The sequence below is a fragment of the Micropterus salmoides genome, unplaced genomic scaffold, assembly GCF_014851395.1.
Source record: "Micropterus salmoides isolate LMB-PRFRI ecotype aquatic unplaced genomic scaffold, ASM1485139v1 Ms_hic_scaffold_23, whole genome shotgun sequence".
Classification (NCBI taxonomy): Eukaryota; Metazoa; Chordata; class Actinopteri; order Centrarchiformes; family Centrarchidae; genus Micropterus; species Micropterus salmoides.
The window spans coordinates 9,542,648-9,565,307 of NW_024041484.1; the positions used below are offsets into that span (position 1 = coordinate 9,542,648).

The following is a 22,660-nucleotide window of genomic DNA, read 5'->3' on the forward strand; positions in this document are numbered from 1 at the left end:
TCCCTCTCCTTTTCTCTCCTTTCCTGCCACTTCTGTTTTTTTCCCGTCTTTCCTACACTCCCCTCTTCCTCGCCTTTTCTCTTAACTTCTTTAATCGCATCCTCTTTCCCTTATCTTCTCTGTTTTCATGGCCCCGTTTTTGTCCTCCAGCCTGATTAAAGCAGGCAACAAGCCGCCCCCGGCCACGCCAGGCAAGCCCAAGAAGGCTACCACCTTCCAGGAGTTTGAGAGCATCACAAGCGATGCCTGGGATGTTGGGGATGATGACGACGAGTTGCTGGCCATGGCTGCACAGAACCTTAATATCGAGGTGGTCATGGAGACGGCCAATAAGGTGAGAAAACATATATACAAACTATTAAGTCTAATGAATGTTTTTCTGCCACAGATTCTTGGTTGAGGGACAAGTGCCCTACATACTGTAATGACATCATCATGGAGTCTTGTCAGTCCATAAATAAGCAATTTCGTGTATGTTAGCACCTTTTTAAACAACTTCCCGTTCCACTACATCTTCAACTTCGTAGGGAGAAGCATGTTTTCCTGACAATATTATGACATAAACAGTTGCGACACAGCTGACACACATGGTTTCTCTGTCAACTGAACAGGTGATTGAGAATCACAGCAAGCAGCAGGAGAGACAGAGGCAGGATCAGACAACAGAGCTGGAACAGAGAGAAGAGGACACGCAGGAGGAGGTGGCAGAGGACGAGGAGGATGAGGAGGAAGATGAGGAGGACAGGCTGGGGGAAGGAGAGGTGACCGGCCCAGAGGTGTCGTTTGCCTCCCAGAGAAGCCCTTACACTGATGGCCGCCTAGTGAAGTCCCACAGCGAAGCTCCAATTGGGTCACCTAAAGGTCAGTGAAAGCTCATTGTCCAAAAAGTTTTCTGGCTCACCTGCGTACTAAAAGTAAAATTTGAAAAGACATACTGAAACCCCTCTCTTATGTTTTTGTTACATTTATTTTAGTGTAATTATTAATAGGATGTTTGGCCAATGCATAAACATATCCTGTAAAAGTAACTGTTTAATCTGGGGGAACAACACGCCACCATAATCACCATATTAACTCAATGCTGTGCCAGAAATAGGATTTAAGTAAACAACTTACTCACATTTACAAACTGACAACTTACTTTTTTTTGTCTGCATCATTATCTGTGTTTGTGTTTTTATTTACTGTGGTCTCACAGCTGCTTAGTGTCACCACATTCAAAACAGTGTCACTTTTCAACAGAGCCACCCAGCATCAAAACAGCAGAGAAATGGGGAGAAAACATTTGGCAGATGTTATCACTCTGTAGAGCAGCGTTACTGATACACTGCCAGTGTTGTGCTTTGATTGGAATTGCTGGTGGTAGACAGAGAGTACAGGGCTCAGCATTGACACAGTTTCAGAACATGTAGAGACAAAGCCCTGTTATCCCTTTCTCTCGCAGTCAAAATAAAACAAAGCAAGGGGGGGATACGCTGTAGTGAAGGTGAGATTTTTATAATAATCCCTGAGGCATCTGTTTCCGGCCCTCCCTCTCCCCTCACCTGCTTCTACTGATATATATAAACATCAGATGACAGTAGAGAGAGACACCTTCTCTCCTACTCCTCCTCTTCAGTTTGGGTGTGTTGCCCCTGAGCACCTTGTTTCAACCCTGAAGTACGCAACATCTGCTCTGTGTCATGGCTCCTGCTGTTGCTGTGTCACAGTTCCAAATTCTACTGTTGCATTATAGATTGTAACATCAGCAGCAATAGTAGCAGACGCGGTACATCGTGAACGTCTGGCAGACTACTGTCCTGTCTGGCAGGTCATCTGCCTGCTCGGTTGTCTGCCATTCTGTCTGTTGCTGCGTCTAGATACAGATAACATAAGAAGTCCGTTGCCTTCGGGCATTTCCTCTCATCTTCTCAGAGAAGACAAAGCACAGGCTCGCATGCACTGCCACTTCATATTCAGCGATAGTCAAGACGACACGTTTTGCACCTCTAGTGAGCACACTGCAAAAACACCAGAGCTTCTATAACAATCTTAATACACTGTACTTGGCAGGTGGGCAAACAAATTGACATGCACAGTTACAGTAAGGCTGTTTGCTGTGTCCCGTTTCGTTGTAGATTTGATTTGATTTTTCCTCTGCTTCTTGGTCTACTCTGTCTTCTCTCTTCTTGTGTGTGCAAGGTGATAGCAAAAAATAGTGTGAACACATTTACCCCTGTCTAATTAGATAATGGCACACAGCATGGCTTTCATTAGTGAGGCCAAGACTCTCTCCATACACTTCCACTTTATATACTCAGACTTGGCACTGTCCATCCTGCTACCCTCCAGCTTAGAAAGACACACACACATACACACACATACAGAAGCTGTTGGTCACCAGGCTCTCTGAAGCCTCTGTTTAGATTTTGTAACAAATCTCTACACTGATACTGTAATTGTATTGGGGTTGAGGGGAAGTGTGCTCTATTTATGCATTTTGATGTATTTTTTCTCCTTCATATATTATATGATGCAGTATACTGGGACTGGCAAGTGAGCATTACTAACTTCCTCTAACTTGGCTTTTTTTTTTTTTTTTTTTTTTTTTTTTTTTTTTAAAGCCCTTTAAAAGTTATTAAATGGACCATAAAAAAGGGGCTTATTGTTAACACAAAAGGTTCCTCTGTGATGAAGCTTCCGCCGGCTTTAATAATCTATTTTAATTTTTGTAAGTGCAAATAAAGCAGTTGAGAACAGATTTGTAGCTTTTTATTTGTTCTTGTAAAAACTGAAAAGGATATTAAAATTGGCAGCATTCCGGTTTCCTTAATTGCTTTGGAGCGTTTGTGTGACTCCACACGCAGTAGATGTGTGGCAGTTCGCTGTAGTGCTGAGAAAAGTTGGCAGTGCCATTTGTAGGGATCTTTATGAACTTCTGCTTTGTGTTCAGTGTGACAGAAGGAACGTCCCTCTCCACACTGTAGTCCTGACCTCACCAGCTTTTTCATAGCTTCTGTGTGGCGCCACTGTTTCGTTCTGTCTTTTTAAAAAAATTTTTTTTAGCAAATCTGGGGAGGAACATGTGGCCCTCAGCAGAATGAATGAATGTGTTTGTCTACTTGTTATAAAGGCTTTACAGTTCAATCAGAATTTTTGCTGCCAAAACTGCTGCCATCCTGCAGGCTCATTACAAAACACGCCACTAACAGTAATACATTCATCACCACCTTTGTTACTTTGTGTGATACAGATTAGACTCACTTAACTTGAAAATGCAGTTCTTTAACTGTACTGCGGCGGTTTTAAGAACAGCAATATCTATGGTTTGCTGTATAACGTACAAGTGGATAGTATGCGAACAGGAACTCGTCAGTCTCCAACATTGCATTTCACATGTACTGTATTTACGGATCTCATCAACACTGTTTGGCTATAAGCCTTCAACATGGCCACAAGATCATGTGCTGCATCATCTGAAAGCCCTCCATTTGTTCTGTGTTTGTGTAACCCTTTGCACTGTTTCAACTCTTTATGCCAGACACAGCAGGTGAGCACGCAGCCCTCCACAGACAACGGTCTCTGCCCCACAGGCCGCCCGTCATCCCGCTTGTGGCTCGCATGGCTGACCAGAACACATCTGGCACCCCGGCCATGACCGAGAGGGAAGCGTCCCGTCTGGATAAGTTCAAACAGTTACTGACTGGGCCCAACACAGATCTTGGTAAGAGATACTCATCCAAAAGTCTCCGCTTATATGTCAGTTTGTGTTACAATATGCCCTCTTGCACAGTCCACTTGTCTCACTGCTGCTCTGTCTCGCTCTACTTTTCTCAGCTTTTGTCTAGTTTAGCCTTTTTTTCTTTTTGCTCTGTAAGCTCTTTCACTTTTTCATTTCCGTGCGCTCTTTTGCTCCTCACTCTTTAGTTTGCTCACTCTGTCTGCCAGCTGTGCTGCGCTTTTATCGATGCCGCGAGTGGGGAAAGTCATCCAGCCATCTGGACATGCAGATTACAAGGGGAAAAATACCAGCAACAACAAAAGCAAATGACAGGCCTTTGTTCTAACCAAACGACAGGCCTTTATTGTTTATCCAACCCCAGAGACTTTGCTACCACTGCCACCCCAGTGGCCATGAAATCCTTGCAGACCTCCCTCTTTACAGGCGACTTTGTGTCCACCGAAACTAACTTTTGGCAACTGCTATGCACCAACTTTTCAACAAGTAGATTAACTACATCAAAGCAGATTGAGCCTGTCCGAGTGCACGCGTTGAACGTTGAGACCCAGCCAGTGACCAATCTATAACACAACGTTATGTGATGAAATGCTTATGCTTGCTATTAAAGAGCAGTAGCTGCAAAGAATCTGAAGATATTTTTATTATCGTTTTTAAAGCTAAAGGTTACTTGGAGTGAAGGTGGCAAAGCAATGATGTTTGAAGTCTTAAGAAATATCACATTTCACAGCAACGTATGAAGTAAGCCCTGGGGGGAGCACGATAAAAAGCGTATAGATAGTGGCCTGCTGAAGTAATCTGATATAGTCTAACATCACAGTTTTAATTCAGGCAATTAGTAAATATGTTATAATAATTAGATCTTTAATTTAAATGATAGAAATACACTAACATGTTGATGTAAGATGTAGAATATGCAGCTGAATATTTTCCTACCTCAACTAAGAACACTAATTATCATTCTGAAACAGCGTCATAATCTGTAGCAGTCTTTTCATACCAGTCAAGGGCCTTCGTGCTGTCCTGCTTGGTCTCGAGTCCCTGAATTCGGAGGATTTTTGCAGGCTGTTAAAATGTGTGACCAAAAGGTGCTTTAAATTGAAGTTAGAAGTGTGTTCCCATGACACCAGTCAGTTTTGGCAAAAGCACAGAGACTGACTCATAAAAGGAGTTGGAGTTGTGTGGATTATTAGAGGAGCATGCACCATCAAAGTCTTTGTAAAGTGTCTGTTCAAACACCTCCTGAGTTCAGATCTGTTCTGTGTTTTACAATATGTATCTACATCTGCTGACCTTGAGTGGTTTTTGTGTCTTCATGCTGCCTTATGGCTGCATAATATGTGTGTGTGTGTGTGTGTTGAGTGTGCCTGACACAACGGGAGCATGAAGTGAGACCAAGGGAGAGAATTAAAAAAGTGCGTTGCTTGGCAAGAGAATGGCCTGTCTAAATACCCTAAATATGCTAAAGAAAGAAAGAGTGTCGGCAATATTTCAGTGCAGAAATGACAGAGTTTAAATACCGTAGCCTCCATTATCAAATGGTGGCTGTGGTCTTAATTTGCCACAGCTGAAGAGGCTACCAGGCATTAATTTGAGACAGGCTATTATTAGAAGCAAGCCTTTCATTCAGATCTCTCCTCTTTCTATAGTATAGTTAAGCATACTATCATATTTTAGAAGTAATCTTCTAATTTTTCTAATCCGCTCCATTTCTGCATTTCTGTTTGCTGTGAATGCAAACTCAACACTTCTTAAATTTGTCTCACATTATAAGCTGTACAGTGTTTCAGAAGGCACAGTCCCCTTACTGGAAGGCTTTTATTTTGAGACACTTTCAGTATTGACCGACTGATACTAGATTTTTGGAAGTAGATACCAATATAGATGTTTGACAGTATAATAATAATAATACATCAGGTGGTGTTTTGAAGGGTCCATTCAATTTTTAATTATGAGATAAAAGAATTGGAGCATTTTACAGTCAAAAAATCAACTTATCAGTGCTTTGTGGTGTGCAAACTATGAAACTGAGATACTTTCTACCTTACCTCAAATCTACAGTTATTTGGCATTTCTGTACTGACATTTCTTGAGAAATACCAGCTGACATATTTGCCAATACTGATATATTAGAAATGAGCTAATATTGGCCAATATATATCGGCTTGGCCAATTTATCAGTCAGGCTTTAATTTGCAGAAAGTTTGAATTATTTGAATTTAAACAGAAGGCCTAAAAATTCCCTCAGATGTTCTTCAGTACATTTGTTTTATTATTAAAGCAACTGCAAGGAGTTTTTAACTGATTATGAAACAGTCTGAATTAATACTGATGCCTCTGTATGACCTACATAAGCAAATGAGACCATCAGCGAGAAGATTGGCTTTCTCTATAGAGGTTTTCAGATAAAACGATTTACGGCATGCAGACCGGAAGAACCTATGTTTACATTTTGCAAGGTTTCCCAGTGAGCAGCAGGTTATCCAGTTAAAAGGAAGCAGGAGGAGATTTTTCTTAAGAGAAATGTATTTTTGAGGTTATATTTTGTGGTTATAACTGATACTGGTACAGAATCAGCAAAGAGGAAAAAAAGGGCCGTTGATGGAGCACAGGCGAGAACACTAGTCAACCTTGGTCAGTCATTCAACAGATGGAGAGAATTGCAGGATTTGAAAGGATTCAAAATCGATTCTATATTGATCCTTCCTTGAAGACAGGTATGTAATAGTCTATTTTATTTGGCAGTGTACAGTCCATGGAGCTATATAGGTCATGGCGAATATTACTGTAATACTACTGGCTTACTATTACCAAGCACTCAAATCTGTTAGTTGTAGGCTTACATGTAATGTAGGGGTATGAATGGTACTAAAACAAAGTTTACTTTGTTTCACCATTGTCATATTACAGTTATTAATCTTACACAGGCACAAATAGATGCATTACCACATTGCATGGATCCTGCAAAGAGCAAATAATGAAGAACCACGCTTGACCATTAAAGCAGGTTTTTTTGTGTGTGAGTATATTGAAGAGAGGCACACAATAAAGTTTTTTAAAAATTTAATGACAAACTGGATAAAGCCATAAAGTGCTTAAAATACCTCCAGCACAGAGAAAGCAGCACAAAAATAAAATTGCTACAGTTTGGAAGGTTATTACAACATTTCCAGCCGACCAGAGCTGCAGCACTCACTCTGTGTCGCCGATTTTTAAAATGCTTTATTACCTGCTGTAATCAGCAGTTCCACTTATTTTGGCGAGGAGGAGACCGACATCGGCTATGTGTAAAAACTTCCTGACTGATGAAAACTAAAAAAAACAACTTTGGACCCAGTATTTAGCGTAACTCCATCAGCTGTTCGCTGTAAACACACCGCTGCAGGCTGGCTGCTGTTTTCGGAAAGTACTACTCCCTCGACCCTGGTCCCTTCGGTGGAAACGCAGCGAGTTCCTCTATCGGTTCCTAGTTCTGGAGTATAGTTCCTTTGGTCGAAACGCAGCTAAAGTTTATTATTGTTGCTTTACTGATTAATGACAATCACATTGCATCGCCACCGATTGATTAAAAGATTATCTAGACCAGAAAATTAACCTGCATCCGCAGATCATGTTCTGTCATCAGACATGGCTTATTGGTTTACAATTGGAATTGTAAAAGTGTGTGTTGAAGTGTGTGAGCGTGCCACTGCTTTCTTACTTTGCTTATCTAGATTACTTTGAGGTACACACACTTGGAGCATTGGCTAAGATCTTGAAATGCTGGATTTTATTAAGTTTGAATGGCCTTAGTCAGCACAGTGCTTCACCTCTATGTGTGATCCCCTTGAAAACTTTCTGAACAAAACAAACTGGTTCACAAGTCGTCAGCGTTAGTCAACGGTGGTTGCAGCCCGCTCGGGCAGAGTGTATCCTGTACATCAGCAGAGTGTCTTGAGATGTCAGTCCCCATTAGGGCCTGCCAGGCATCACAAGCCGGCTGTCTAAATTTAGTTTAGTCTCTGCACCATGATTAGATAGCCCAGAACGGGCGAGCCACGCTGCCGGCTGCTGGCAGCATGAAAGATGAACTTCATTCACGGGACATAATTAAGTGAAGGATTGTGGGAGGGGGGGTTGATGAGGGGTGATGGGGTAAGGGAGAGGGATAGGGGCAGATAAGATAAGATGAAACTTTAATGATCCCCGTGGGGAAATTGGGTCATTGCAGCAGCAAAGAATGGGATATAGATGAGAATACAAAAAGCAAAAATTTAAATCACCACCATCTGAAGGAATTTAAGCCTACTGTAACAAAATATTTCTGGGACAAAAGTAAATAATATCATTGCTTGCTTGTAGTTATGAGTCATTTTTAGACCTTGGTTTAGAAAGTTGTTTTGGGTATGAATATGTCGGATACATAGAGCATTTTACCATTTACACATTAGCAGACTTTTGCAGTTTTCAGTTAAAAGGAAGATGACTAGATGGATTAAACTCCTTGTCCTTACAGTGGAGGTCATTGTCCGTGCACGCGGCCTGTGGCACATTCACACAAATTCCCACACATGCCAATGGACACTGTCAGCGGGGATGACGCCCCCTTGTGTGTGTGGGGGTGGGCTGGTTTGATCCATCGGTTGGTTCCAGACTTGAGCGGTGTCATTAATTGTAGAGACAGCCATGTTTTCGGGCCAGGCCCCCTGATATGTCAGGGCTGCCAATCTCTGGAGTCCACAGGTGTGTTTCTCTGTGTTGGACAGTGTTGGTCGGTGTGTGAATGTGTGGGATTTTCTAAAATGCTAGTCCAAGCCTGTAATTTAACATTATAGCTACCTCCACTACTTTTGTGTTGCAATTTAGTTAGTCTTGTGAGGCGGTGTACAAGAGTGCATTAGGCAACCTCTTCAGGTCTTGAGTGATATGAAACTTTGTCTGTGGAACGTTTAAGAACTATATTGAACTGAAGGGAATGGATGGTGAACAAAGTATGCAGTCTTACACACTTGTTTCCACCTGGCTTCCCCTCACTTGTCTTTTCTGTTACTTAATCATGTTCAGTCTGTCCAGAATGCCTTTATGATCCTCTTTGCATTCGCATCTAAAACCCCCTCCCATCTCTCTCTCCCTGTCCATTGAGCCTTGCGACAGGTTGTGACAGCGGCCTGTTTAGCATGTAAGGTCATGTAGGTGATGGCCTGTGAGTGTGAGAGAGTAGGGTGATTGATGTCAGGTTGATCCCAGTTAATTATTCCTGATGTCCTGAGGCGAGCCTGTCTGTTGAGTGAACCTGAACACAGCATCCACCGAACACTCATTGAGGAGGGAGATATTTCAGCCGGGAAACTGAGAAGGAAGAGGATTTAGCCGGTCAGTTACTTGACTCTCCAGCATAACTCAAACCCTTTCCAGAACCATTCTTAAGAGTCTAGATCAAACAGATCACACCTTGATGAAGCACATCACAGTAACACTCACTAAGATCCTGGCTCAAATAAAAGCTGTAATGCTTTAAATGAAAATATCATTCATATTTTTATTTAAACACATATAGAACACAGAAAGTTCATAGGGGACCAAGAACCTTTTGAGGAACTAAAGGAGGAAACTAAACCTGATCTATCAGGTAGGGGTTTACATGGCTGACCTTCAATGATTGTTGAAACTCTGATCCCATGGCAACTACAACTTGAGTACCACTTCATTTACAAAAAAGGTGAGTACTCTCGTAGCCATATCGGTGCGAAGTGTGGACATTTCTTGTTTATCAACGTTGCAAAACAAGTTGACTTCCTAAAAAATATGGACTGAAAGAGAGAGACAAGCCAAACGAGGTAATAACATGAGTGAATGAGAGAGAGAGGGAACTGCGTTACGCAACTGTGAATACAAAGAACAGAATTAATCCATGTTGTTTCCCCGTGTGACTACTGTCTTTTTTAAATCATCGGTGTAGTAAACCCCCACACACACACACACACCCTCACACTCTGTGTTTAGTGTTGTATGCTTTCTGTAAGCACTCTTGCTCTATGATGGGGTATAAGCTACAATGCCACACTTTTGTGCATGCATATCTTTTTCATTGATTTTAAGACCAAGAGCTGGCATCTGACATCAAGCAGTTATTACTGGATGGCAGAAACACCGCTGTTGCTATGGCAATAGTCCTTTCCCCTCTTCTCCTTTCTGGCAATTTATCCTCACTCTGTCTTTTTCTTCCCCTTTTCATTAGTTCCTTTCCTTGTTTGTCTCTCTTTCAATTCTTTTTTCTTTCCCACCTACTGTCTGTTTGCTCTAAATGTTTTCATTATATGAGGCGGAGTCCACCTCAAACATGTTCTGCCACACGTGTTCACAAACCCATAATGAACATCTATGGGCCATCGACACCACAAATAACAGACAAGATACATACAAACACAAAAAACCCCGCTAACCAACAATAAGCAAACAGAAAAGAATACACACACAGACTTCCTTCCATTGCCCTGCTGCCTGTTGGTGTGTCTCTACCCTCTGTTGGGGGTGCTGCAGCTCTTTGTTATACCTTCACCACTACAGTACGCTTCTCCCTAACTGGCCATCAGCCTCACTGCTGCAACTATGGGTAGAAGGCCTACTAGGTTCTGCCACAGTTGCTCGTTCCCCTCTCAGTAGTGTTACAATGTGAAATCCTATCACACAGCAGCCACCATATGATAGGCTTACCATCAGCACTGTTTGCAAAGTTAATAGCCGCCATCAAAGTGGGAAGTGGCAATGTAATTCAATTTAACTCAGGCCTAATGCCTCGTTTAAAAGCACTGTCCATGTGTTGCAATTTCGGAGGTGTGTGTCACAGGCTTGGAGCGTGTAGCATTAGACTGTCTACATGGGTAAATCTCTGGGTAATGTGGCAACTTTACGGAGAGGGGTTACATGTGAATTCTCAGTAGAAGTGTTTGTCTTTTATTTGAGATGTCAATAGCACCCATTTGATGAAAGCTAGAGAGACAAAAGAGAGAATGCACTGTAGGACCATGTTCTCTGTGTCCTATTTTTAGAAAGTGGATCCTGTGTAAAATACTAAATCTTGACGTCACAGCATTTTCTTGTTTCCCCTTTTTATCTCTTTAAAACTGTACTCCACTTGCGCGTTCCTCGCATGGCAATTATACTAACAGGCAGTCGTATATGTGTGTGGATGAATGTTCATGTGTGTCTGCTGCCTCCTAGCATGTCCCCAGGTAAAACACCTGACTTAATAAGGTTGGTCCAACCTCCAGCTGTCTCCTGTGTCAGTAGCCTTCCAGATTGTCTGGCTTAGTTTATTCATATGTTACACTGTGGTTTTCCATATGAATTTCACATCCTTTTCTTTTCTGAGAAGCTTGACTGAGCACACTTCAGCCTTTACACATCACACCTGTTCTTTGCTGGGCACTTGGAAGTGCTGCTTTTTGTACAAGACACATTGTGCCCACTGCCAACAGTTTTGCTTTAACTCATTTTTTTTATATTTAGTGATTTGCTAACTTGGGATTTATGCCTCCATATGACAGCCTGACTAAATATAGCCGTATGTTTGTTGTGGTCAATTATCAGTTCATCTACAATCTAAATGGATATGCTAAGTTTACTTTTTATACCACTACTACTTCGTCTGACAGCTAAGTAAGTAAGCTTTTAACTTAACTAATGTTAAGTTCATGTAAAGACCAGATGTATAAAACATTTTATGTCAAGCTCCAGGTTTGAATTCATGTGTCACCATACCAAAAGACCCCAAATCAACAAATCAATGAATGAAATGAAATTTTTATATATATATTTTAGAATTTTCATTATTATTCATATTATTTATCTGCAGATTACTTTCTCAATTCATCATTAAGTTTATAAAATTTTGGCAAATACAAAAAAGATTTCACAGCCTCTAAGGTGACCTCTTCAAACTGCCTGTTTTGTTGGACCAACAGCCGCAAAACATTTAATTTACAGAAGTGAAACAGAAAATATACACATTTGGGACTAGTGTATTATCACAATTGTTGCAGACTAGGGTTGGACCCCAATATTCGATTGTTGGGTACATATTCGATTTTTAACATTGGGAAAGGGTGTTTGTGTGCGTTCGCATGTATGCAAATTGCCTGATTAGACTTGGATTTGTGACAGAGCTCAAAACATTTTTGGTCAGGAATGTGAAACATTGTGGAAAACAGGTTTCTTGCAGCCTTCCTATTAGCATTACTATTTCCACTACCAGTTGCACTGCGGTAGCTCATTATCCTGGTCAGCACTGGTTTCATTGAGCATATTAATGAGTTGTTTTTTTAGAATAGCTGAAATGTGGCAATGTAACCATTACCTGGAAAAGTAAGTAAGTAAGAAATTCAAAATATCTTCATATTCCAGCTTCAGGTAATTGACTGTACAAGTTATAGCACACAAAAGAACACACACACACACGCTCTAACACCTGTACACTCATCTATGCTCTGTGTCCTCTCTCAGCCATCTGGGCCATCCATCAGGCCTCCTGAGCAGGTATAATCCAGGGGGGAGTATCTTTTTACAAGAGTCCCATTAGTTTACGAGCCGTCTGCTCCCTGGCGCCATCACTTTGTCCTTTAGATGAGTTAGACCGTTCAGGACTTTCTCACAGCATTCAAGGTTTATAGGAGGGGAGCTTAACTTTTTAATACACTGCATGATAAAGGTGTCTGTCCTGATTGTATTGTTTTTCTGACCTCACTGGCAAAATAACTTTGACACTGGGATGATGCCTGCAACAAGGGAAGAAGGGATGGCAAATGCCTACTTTGTACCATAGCAATAGTATCCAACACTTTCATGGATATCACCCAGGTGCTTTGGATATAGAAATTATTTGTGAGTGTTCTGACGTTTGCATTACCCAGTGAATCATATACCTCTTACTGCTGTATTAAAAGCCAGAGGTACAATTACTGTTGTTGTAAAGATTTAGACAGCGGTATATGTGAAAACCTGAGCGCCGCAATCTTGATTTTGGATTTGCTCCTGCTGCAGAATACAAACCCCACTATTGGCAGGGGTGTGTGTTATTCATGTGCGTTGCCGAGAACCTTGTGGTGTTTTGCCCCAGTGGTCGCGCTCCGTCTGAATGATGCCTGAATAGTGCATGGCTCCGGCCCGCCAAGCGTCTTCCCTCCTTCTCCCATCAGCTCCCTGCTCAGCCAGCACTGACTGACAGCACTTCTTCGCTTCTCGCTGTCTTCTCTTCTCACTGGCCTTCATACAGAACCGTGCACACAGGCAGGTAGACTGACTGACAGGCAGGTAGACAGGCAGACACGGAAGAAGTGCAGGTACACACTATCTCATACACACACTCTCATACTTACTCCATTTGATTTTAACACAACTGTCTCTATTGCTTGGTTGCTTATAGTAAGAGCCCTCAGTAGGCCAGTTAAGCTCCATTGTTTCGGTCCACTCAAGAAGAATACAACTCTATGAATGCATGCATGATTCTAGCGATGTGACTTTACCATTATGTATAATCAAGGTTAGAACCTAAATTCAGATCTTGATGAATGCTTAGATCCAGTCCCAATATATAGATCCAAAGTCCTGACCTCACGTCCAGGCTACTCCTTTGTTAGTTGATCTGCTAGTATTTCTTTCTTTGTTTTGTCCTGAAGAAATGAAACATGTTGCTGGGGTTTACTTTTCATATTTGAAGGCAAATTCACATTCACTACCGTACTTGGGGTTAGAAGATTAAACCTTCATGTTTTTTAAACGATTTATTTGGGAGCATACAAAAGGTTCAAATTTACCAGCGCGGTAAATTAGCAACTATTTTGATAATCAATTAATTGTTGGTCCCACCTTCTGAAATGTAAGAATTTGATGCCTTTCTTTGTCATATATGGTATTAAATTGACTATCTTTGGGCTTTGAACTGTCGATATCAATTTAAATAAATCACCTCGGGCTCTGGGATATTATAACAGCTGTTTTTAACTATTTTAGGACATTTAAAAGATAAAATCGTTAATAGATATATGGTGAAAATAATGGGCAAATTAATCTTATAATAAATATAAATAAAATAATCGTCAGTTGCAGTCCTAATCCATAATATTTTAATTTTTTCTAACTTTTGTTTAAAAACGTATAGTCTGTCTGAAGTAGCTGAGGTCACTTGACTCACCAATGGACGTGCCTCTTCTGTTGAGCCGTGGCGTTTAACCCCTGATTATATAGGGCTTATGAGTTGTGATGTTTGTAGAAGGCTGATAAAAGAAATAATGAATGTACAAGAATATTTGATCCTTTTTATTTTTATTTTTTTTACAGAAAATACTGTCAATGTGACTGAGGTTGAGGTTGTCTTACTTCTGGAAAAGAAGGCCCTTGCCTTTGAAAATTTGTTGTGTAGCCAAAAAGTTAAAGAAATTGTCGTGTGACCCACATGTAAGTGGTTCAGATCCCCATGCAGACTGAGAGAATCTGGGCCAGAGAGGTGAATAAGACACATTCTCTCCTCCCTCAGCAAGAACAGCACAGTTGAGGTGGCCTTCAACGAGGCACCCAACCCCAGCTGCTTCACTGGAGCGGCTGTCGGCCGAGTGACTGCACTGGGAAACTCCTCGTTGTGTTCACTTGATGTGACCTTCCCATGTCTCGTAACTAAGCTCAAGCTGCTGCTATAGAATACTTCTAGTTATCTTGGCAGTTTTTAATATAATACAAACATGATATTTAGTTATATTTTGCCCTCTGAATTTTTCAGGAGTCATTGAGCATTCATTACCTCTGAGGGTCCCACATCAGAGCAGCTGTTGTGGGTGTTAAACAGAAGGTACATGGTGTCCTAATCACCCCCTGTGGTCCCCAGCTTAACTCCAGCCAAGACAAAGTGCACCCCTGTAAGTTCATGCATAATGGAATACAGTAGACACAGAGAGGAAAGCCTAGCAGCAGTTGCCCTTGAGTTGCACATTGCTGATGTTACAGGTGTTTTTCATGCCAGCTTCCTCCAGGGTTGAGATGGTCTCTCCAGACCAATCCCCTGAGGTCTGTGCCTGTCAGCATGATAAACACCAACAATACTGATCACACTAATTCCATGGCATGTATATAATAATGTGACATTTTATTAGTCCCAAAAGGGAAATTGAGTTTTCAGCTTGCCTCCGCTTGCACTATATGTATACTGTGAAATGATTGCCTGTGGGGTGAATTGACTGTAAATTGAGTTTTTGCTTTAATGAGTTTATTTTTCTATAGAGACCTGTTAAAGGAATATCTACATAATTTAATGTAGTTCTTTTTAGTAGCACAGATTACTATTACTAGATGGGAGTGACAAATCTGTCAGCCATAAATGGCTTGTTTGCATTGTTCATTTCGTTCACTGAAACTGACCGGGACAGCTAGTCCCTCGTTGCCTCCGGGACACATACGGAAACTTTTTTTCGCCAACAATGTGACAACTGCCTGCTGAGCAGAAACAACAGATTAATTTTCCAAATGTCATGAAATACCTTTAATTTATTCTGGTGGAGATCGGGCTTGGCTGTCTCATTCATAATGCACAAGAGATGCCCTAGAGAGTCAGATATGTTTTCTGAGAGATGAGCCAGCCTCACACTAATGAAACGACATCTGCAATTTAGCCTGCATGTCAACTATGCTCATGTTGCCCTCTCTGTCTCTGCCCACTGTGGGGAAATGGAGTTTTATTCCTCAGAAATGATTTGTTAGGAACTAGAGCTGAGATGAGTACGGCTACATGGTAAATATTAAGGAAATAGGGGTACACTACATTTCCTACTAGAGTGTACTAGCATTAGAATAAAGCATCACCACAGAGTCCATTTCAAAGATGGATTATAGATTACATATTTCCTCATGTAGATGTGCTCTCAAAGCAGGATTTTAGCCTGGAGCTAATTAAAATGTGTGAAAAAATCTTTCCTAGTAGAATATATCATTGTCCTTTCATGTACTGTAGCAGTGCAGTACACCAATACTCTGACAGTCCAGCTGTGGGTCTATAAATCATCTGTGTTTGGGTAACTGTTTGGGATTTGGATTCTGCACTGCTCTGGCTCTCTGCTGGAGAGTGGTTTGGAAGACTATTTTTTTCAGGAGTGGAGGCTGTTTCTGCGGTTTTTGGTATGTGATGTATGAGTCTAACAGGCACATCTGCTTGTTCTGCTGGCCACATGGTGCCAAGTAAATATTTTCCCCTCGCTATTGCCACACACTTACACATACCCACACACAAACACCAGCATAGATGCCTCTTCAGTGCACACAAACCTTTCCTGCAATCCAGAGGGTTTGACCAGAGGGCACAAGGCTTTCTGGAGTTCACTGCAGCATCAGGATGTAAAGGCCATTAGCTAACTTGTGCCTCCCGTCCCTTCACCCCTCCTCTCTAGAACCCCCTATGGTGAGATTAATGCCAGGTAGGGGAAATATAACATACTTTAATTAAGCCAGAGCCCACAAGATTCATGAACTAATTTCTTTGTCTGGCAGTGCAAATGAAGGTTCAAAGGGTGCAAGGCAAGAGGAGAGACACCCATGACTAGCTGTTAGGAGTGTAATGAATGTAGAGGTGCACATAGGATAACGATTTCACCCTTAAAGGCTTGGACTTTGTTGTAAATGGTTTCTACCTAACTTCACTGTGGCAGTCCCACTCTAAATGTGTAAGGTAGACGTTGAGCAACCTAATAGTGCATTCAGACATATGAACATTAGTGATAGACCGATTACTTGGGACGATATCTGCCATTTTGAGATAATCTGCTTTGGCCTATATCTGCACTCACTAGGCTGAAAATATGTCTGCAGACACATCCGCAGGCAGTCTTGTCAGTGTTTGGAGCAGTAAATTTCCTCAGTTAACATTGTCTTTTCTAAATATTAATATACGTCTCCCATTCTAAATGACAGGAAATCTAATCTAACACCATAAATATATATTGTTATACAGCAGAGAATAATGCAGTTGAATGATGTCACTTCTGACAAACTGTACCCCCCGTCTAAATCAGTCGCAAATGAACGTACACACCTGTAAATATTGGCAGCAGAGATTCAAATATGTGTAATTCATCTAGTAATATTGGAATGGGGAGCTGTCGAAGTTGATTTGAACAAGGTCTGTGTGGCAGTGTTTCCCACAGAATGACAGTGTAACTGTGGGCGTCCGGATTGGTTCAAATCTTCTCTGTGACCATGTGTGCTTTCACATAGTGATCCGACTTTCCGGAAAAAGCGGTGTAGAAAAAGATGTGTAATGTGTAATACAACACCGGCATGCCGTTTGTGGCTTTTCACACAGACATTGTTCTGTCTCTGTTACTACTACCAATGTTCCCGGCTCAGAGGTGGATCAAATCGGAACCCTATTTCAAACTCTGTACCTTTCCTACAGCGCAGCTAGCTGGCATATTGGCGCAATACTCCTGGAAAATAAGGCAGTGTGAAATGGCCTTGGAGCGAGGGGAGGGGCTGAGCAAATATCTGCGCTGTGCGCAGCTCTACAATGACTTACGAAGTGACATCACTTGAGGCAATTTATCAGATTTTACACAGCTTCCTCTGGAGCCATACATTTATACAACTTTTGCAACGTTTTGCACTATATATGCAGCAATTCTCCCAAGACCTGTAAACTTTTACGTGCATCATGATGCATTACAGGCACAATGCTAACTACGCCTGAAAGCTGCAGTTTCAGGATGAGTCAAAGTGTTTAACAGACAGTAGCTTTTCCTGCGTCTGTACACACTATGACTTGGTAGCAATAAGCACATACTTCCACACATTACCTTCCACTTGTTGCAGTCCGAGGAGAGGAAAGGGAAGTAGCAATTAGACAGACTGAATCCCTGGAAAACCTGCAGCACCTTTGCAACTTTTATTGTCTGTGTCATGTTTGAGAGAGTATTTAAAAAAAATGTTTTTAAATGCGCTTGCTGCTGCACAGGTAACCTCAGGGTAATCAAAATGTTCCCATACTGCGGGGCTCTGACTCCATCCAAACCAACAGAGCCATGCTGTACACTAGATCACTGTATTGGATTTCTATATAATTAAAGTCACTGGGGACAAGGTAAGGGAGAAATTTTAAGTGGAAGATGCACAGGAACTATAGTGAATAAATAGCTACTCCCATCAGCTGAACAAGCTCTAATGCGTTTCACTCAATTTAGCCAATGGACTTAGCCCATTGCTGTTTAGCTGATTGCTATTTCCTATTCTGCTATCTGTCACTGACTCTCCATAGCATTTGCCTTGAAGAACAGGCAAGGCAGAGTCATTTGGCAGCACTAATCAATAGTGTTCACTCTGTGCAAAGGGCTTATCAATTTCCAGCCAGTTCCTTGAATAGGAGTTGAGGAAGAATTTGGCTTCATTCATTAAGTACATTTGTTTCTTTCTTTTTTCTTTTTTTACTGAGAAAAGTATGTTAAGGCAGTGCCATTTCATTTGCACGGAAATCAATTTCCCCTCTTCCCTTCACTCTTGGAATGCAGGTGAAACAGTGGCAGTGCAATTACAAGTGAAGAGATTTCCATTGCTTTTTTATGTTTGTCTCGGTTTGGCTGTGGCAACTCGTCTTGCTGAATGCTAATGGGGGGGGTGGGGGGTGTATTTGTAGACTTGCAGGGCGCGGGCAGAGCGAGACCTATCTGTGAATAATGGATGAGTTAATGTTAGCGAGAACTCCTGCTTCTTTAGAAAACTGTTGAAAAACAGTCATACATCTTGAATATCCTAAGCTGCTTGGTCCTGGTAGACAAGGTCACTCAAGGAATTCACTTCCCTTTAGGAACAGTTATTTGTGTGAAGAAGAAAAAAATTCAATGGTTTCAATGTCCTGGGCATCTGGTGAGGAAAAGCAGTTTACCATCTACTTGACATAATCTGAAACGTTCTTATGTAGCCCAATATCCCAAAAGAAGGCTCTCTGTGGGCCCTGAGCAAAAACTGCTACAGAAGCACTGCTACAAACAATAGCGTTAGCTCTTTTTATGAACATGATCTCTTTTTGGTGCAGGGAAACTATATCCTACACCTTATTGTAGTCTAGTTATTATCTTTAATTTACTAAAAATAGGACGAAATGGAAAACTCTTTTCTCGAGTCGCTGTTGATCCCTACACCTACCCATTCTCCCTAACTGCTAATGTGTGCGGGTTAGAGAGAGAGAGGGTTATGGGCCGCATATAATGTGTAGCACCTAACATTAAGCCATATTTTCTAGGTCTTCATGGACCCAAAGGGAACTACTCTCCGCCAATTTAAAAGTTCAATTTGCACCTTTCCATCACATTTATTTTACATTATAGCTGGTTCTCCCACCCGGCCTGGGGAGAACGTCATTAATAATCCACTTCTAACCCATCAGATAATTTCAGTGAAGGAAAAGAGAGACGGGAAGGGGAAGTCCAAGAATGTCTTTACTAATCCAGTAATGGTTTGAAAATTGCTTTTATAGGGATCACATTGTGTCCCGGTAAATGGAATCCTTTTATTGCAGTAAGGCTGTACTTGTTAGCATATAAGGCCATGAAGTCAACATTATTAAAAACTGTTATTGTGAAAATTTTGTGTTTATCAACTCAGTAGCTGACAAAGAAAACATGGGGGGGAAACCCTTCTGCACCACGCACTGCCTGAATAGACAGTAGGCTGATAAATACATATTAACAAACAGTTGAAAAAAATTTGTTTTATTCTATAAAATATGTTGCAGGTGGAGCAAAGGTGGTGAAACATGAGCTAAATTTGGCGGATAATATCGGTGATAACATTATCGATATTATCGGCCTGGTATTTATCAGTGGGCCTCTAGAGGGAATTCAAAGTCTTTTGTGTAAACTAATGTTTTGTTTGTTGTTTTACAGAGGAGCTACGGAAACTCAGCTGGTCTGGAATCCCCCGACAGGTCCGACCTATAACGTGGAAGCTCCTTTCAGTAAGTTTTATACACCGTATACAAACTCACACATGCTATGCATATATACCATACATTCAGACACCAGTAGACTACATTGAAACAAACACTCGTTTGTGTAAAATGTTCATTAAATACATGCACATACACACACTCAAATAAAACACACATATAATAGGCATTACAGAGAATCTTGGGCACACAAACGCACAAAAAGTTGCTGTCACCCCCGTTTTTGATTTATGAAGACTGGTAACAGCTCTGCTTTTTCGTTTATTTCAAACTTCAATAGGGAAAATGAATTGTGAGGCAGCAATAATTTATTCATGAGACGTGTGGTGTGTTTACTCATTAAGCCATTGTTGTGGTGTACAGCTTCTAGTCTGCAGAGAGAAGACTGGGTTTTTGAACGCCGTGACTCTCCCATTAATTACTGCACAATAGTTAATGTGCCGCAGAAAAGATGTCATTAAAGGTGTGTGTGTGTGTGTGTGTGTGTGTGTGTGTGTGTGTGTGTGTGTGTGTGTGTGTGTGTGTGTGTGTGTGTGGTGTGTGTGTGTGTGGTGTGTGTGTGTGTGTGTGTGTGTGTGTGTGTGTGTGTGTGTGTGTGTGTGTGTGTGTGTGTGTGTGTGTGTGTGCCAGTTTTTGCTGTTTGGTGGTGGGAGGTTAGCAACTGGGCGCTTTAACCATTAACCGCTGCTTTGTTTGGTACTCCACTGAAGTTAGGGCTCATAATGCCGTATGAAGTTGCAAAGCATTGACTGCAGTGAAGGTAGCCAGGCACTGGGGAAGGAGGGGCACTTTAGGTGTGTGTGTGTGTGTGTTTTTCTGGCTGTTTAAGCTAATGTACCATAGAAAACACCCCATTAACGTTTTGTTTGCGTTCGATTGTGCATTTCTGTGTTTGCGAGTGTATACATGCATTTGTGTGTGTACATGTGTATACACATATGTGTTGTACTTGCGGTTGCAAGTCACAGCTGCCCTATGACCTGTATAAATGATGATTGGACTGCCAGAAGGAGCATTCAGAAATAATAAGAGTAAGAAAAAAAAATAGCAATGGAAAACAAGAAATGACAGGGTTGTGGGATAACATTAAAAACAGTGAGAAAGAAAAATATGAATAAACCCTCGGTCCCAAGTTCTTCCTCCTCTGTTACACAACAGTTAGCCTAAAGGAAAATTTTGACATTTTGGCAAAAACAGCTAAGGAGCTTTCATAGAAGTAGTTTGATTTTGGAACTTTGGAGAGAGCTAGGCAAGCTGTTTCCCCATGCTACAATGTTTATGCTAAGCTAAGCTAATCACAAGGATCCTTTAAGCCTTTCCTGCAGTAATCTACAGTTGTCTTTTTGTTAAAATACTGTTAAATACACAGCTTCAGTATCTCAATCTCACTCTTCCTGAAGCTATGAAGCCACAAAGCTGGAACCAGGTTATTTCCGTGTTTTTTCCTGCATAGAAAGGAAATCACCAACACCAAATGAAAACAATTGTGGGGAAAAATTGCATTTCAAATCCACTCCAAATGTTTTTTTGTAATAGCAATATTTCAAACAACTGTTGAGCAAGCAGAACATAAACTTAAATATGATGTCTTTGACTTCCACCAGTCACCTCTCCTCCATCCACAGTCTCTGTATTTTACACATGCAGTTGGCATTGGATTTATAAGCCAGCTGCTGCGTTGGTTTGTCTGTGCCTGAACGCTCCACTACGAAGCTAGGGCTATTGGAAGAGAGCGTACTTTTCACATCATGCCCCGCCTCCGGCATCCCTCGAATAAACCAACCAGAGTATTTCCAGTAGGACACGATTCTCTGGACATTAGCGGCTAGACAGCTCACAGAGCCTTCAAATTGGATCCCCTGTGAGCAGTGCTTGAAGTTGGCTGGTACTGACCAGTACGCAGAACCTGCACTTCTACATGATACTCTTTGGCATACCATATTGACAATGTTAGGCTTCAACCTGAGCCAGCCAAACTGAACGTGCCATACATACGTTTTACTGACATCTGGTAATTATACGATACTACCGGGCGCTGGTAAAAACAAAGGAAAATATATTTTAGACAAGACGATAGTCACACAAACTATTTGCAAGTATTTGGGACTTTAATAATTATGTAGGAGGTGTTTTGACTGTGCAAGCTTAAGATCCACGTCTTAAGTTATATCAGCCCCGCCTGGCAGAGTTTTCAATAAATTTTCAGATCTTAGAGCCTTGTGCAGCGTGAATTATCCCAGGGTTAAATCCAAGGTTTGGATTAAAGCGAAAACCGGGCACAGTGTCAAAAGCACTCATATCTTCTGAAGTGTCATAACACTTGACTGCCTTCTATGTCCTGTCTGTGGTATGATCCAGTGGAGAAATAGATAGGAGGGATCAGGCTCGAAAAATCTATTCTCCTTCTGCCATGCACACACACACACACACACATACACACACATTCAGACTGGCAGCCCACGCTGTATTCCATAAACTTGGCAGAGGCACCTAATAAAACCTCACTGTAGTGGTGTCCCTTGTGCCCTTCTGCTGCTCACCAGCGTGCACCAACTTATTTGATTTTTTTCTCCCCTCCAGCAGGCATGCTTGAGCCACGCTCGTCTTTACCTGACAAAGACGAGAAACAAGTTTTCCCACTGAGGTTAGAGCTCGGTAATGCTCCCCCAACGGCCTGCATGTATCAACACATCACAGAAATCCTCCATAAATGTCTCCACTGTTATTAGCCAGTGTGGAAATTAAAAAGCAAGAAGCAGGTGGAAGAAATATCAGAGGTAGAGAGCAATTTTGAGCCTCACTGGGTCCCTCTACCTCCTTTTACTGTTTGAACAAAAGGCTCCACAGGTTGCCCCCAGCCTCAGAAACACATCCGGTTGAACTTCCTATTATTTCAGAAATTATACCGTCTTATTTCATTATTTTAAAGACCGCTTTGTGTCCGAGCCTGAAGGAGAAAGGAGAAATTAAATGGCTTTTCTGCTTTGTGG

The 22,660-nt window shown here is 41.5% G+C and overlaps 1 protein-coding gene across 4 annotated transcripts in view; it reads left to right on the forward strand.

Moving 5' to 3' along the window:
* The window catches only part of tbc1d22a (TBC1 domain family, member 22a), a 155,595-nt gene that overhangs the window by 2,177 nt on the left and 130,758 nt on the right, over positions 1-22,660 (forward strand). For all 4 annotated transcript variants that reach the window (XM_038738352.1, XM_038738354.1, XM_038738353.1 and 1 more), the window contains exons 3-6: positions 151-334; positions 612-861; positions 3,521-3,703; positions 19,609-19,679. In XM_038738352.1, coding sequence (XP_038594280.1) covers positions 151-334; positions 612-861; positions 3,521-3,703; positions 19,609-19,679 — 688 coding nt within the window. The remainder of the gene's footprint in view (positions 1-150; positions 335-611; positions 862-3,520; positions 3,704-19,608; positions 19,680-22,660) is intronic.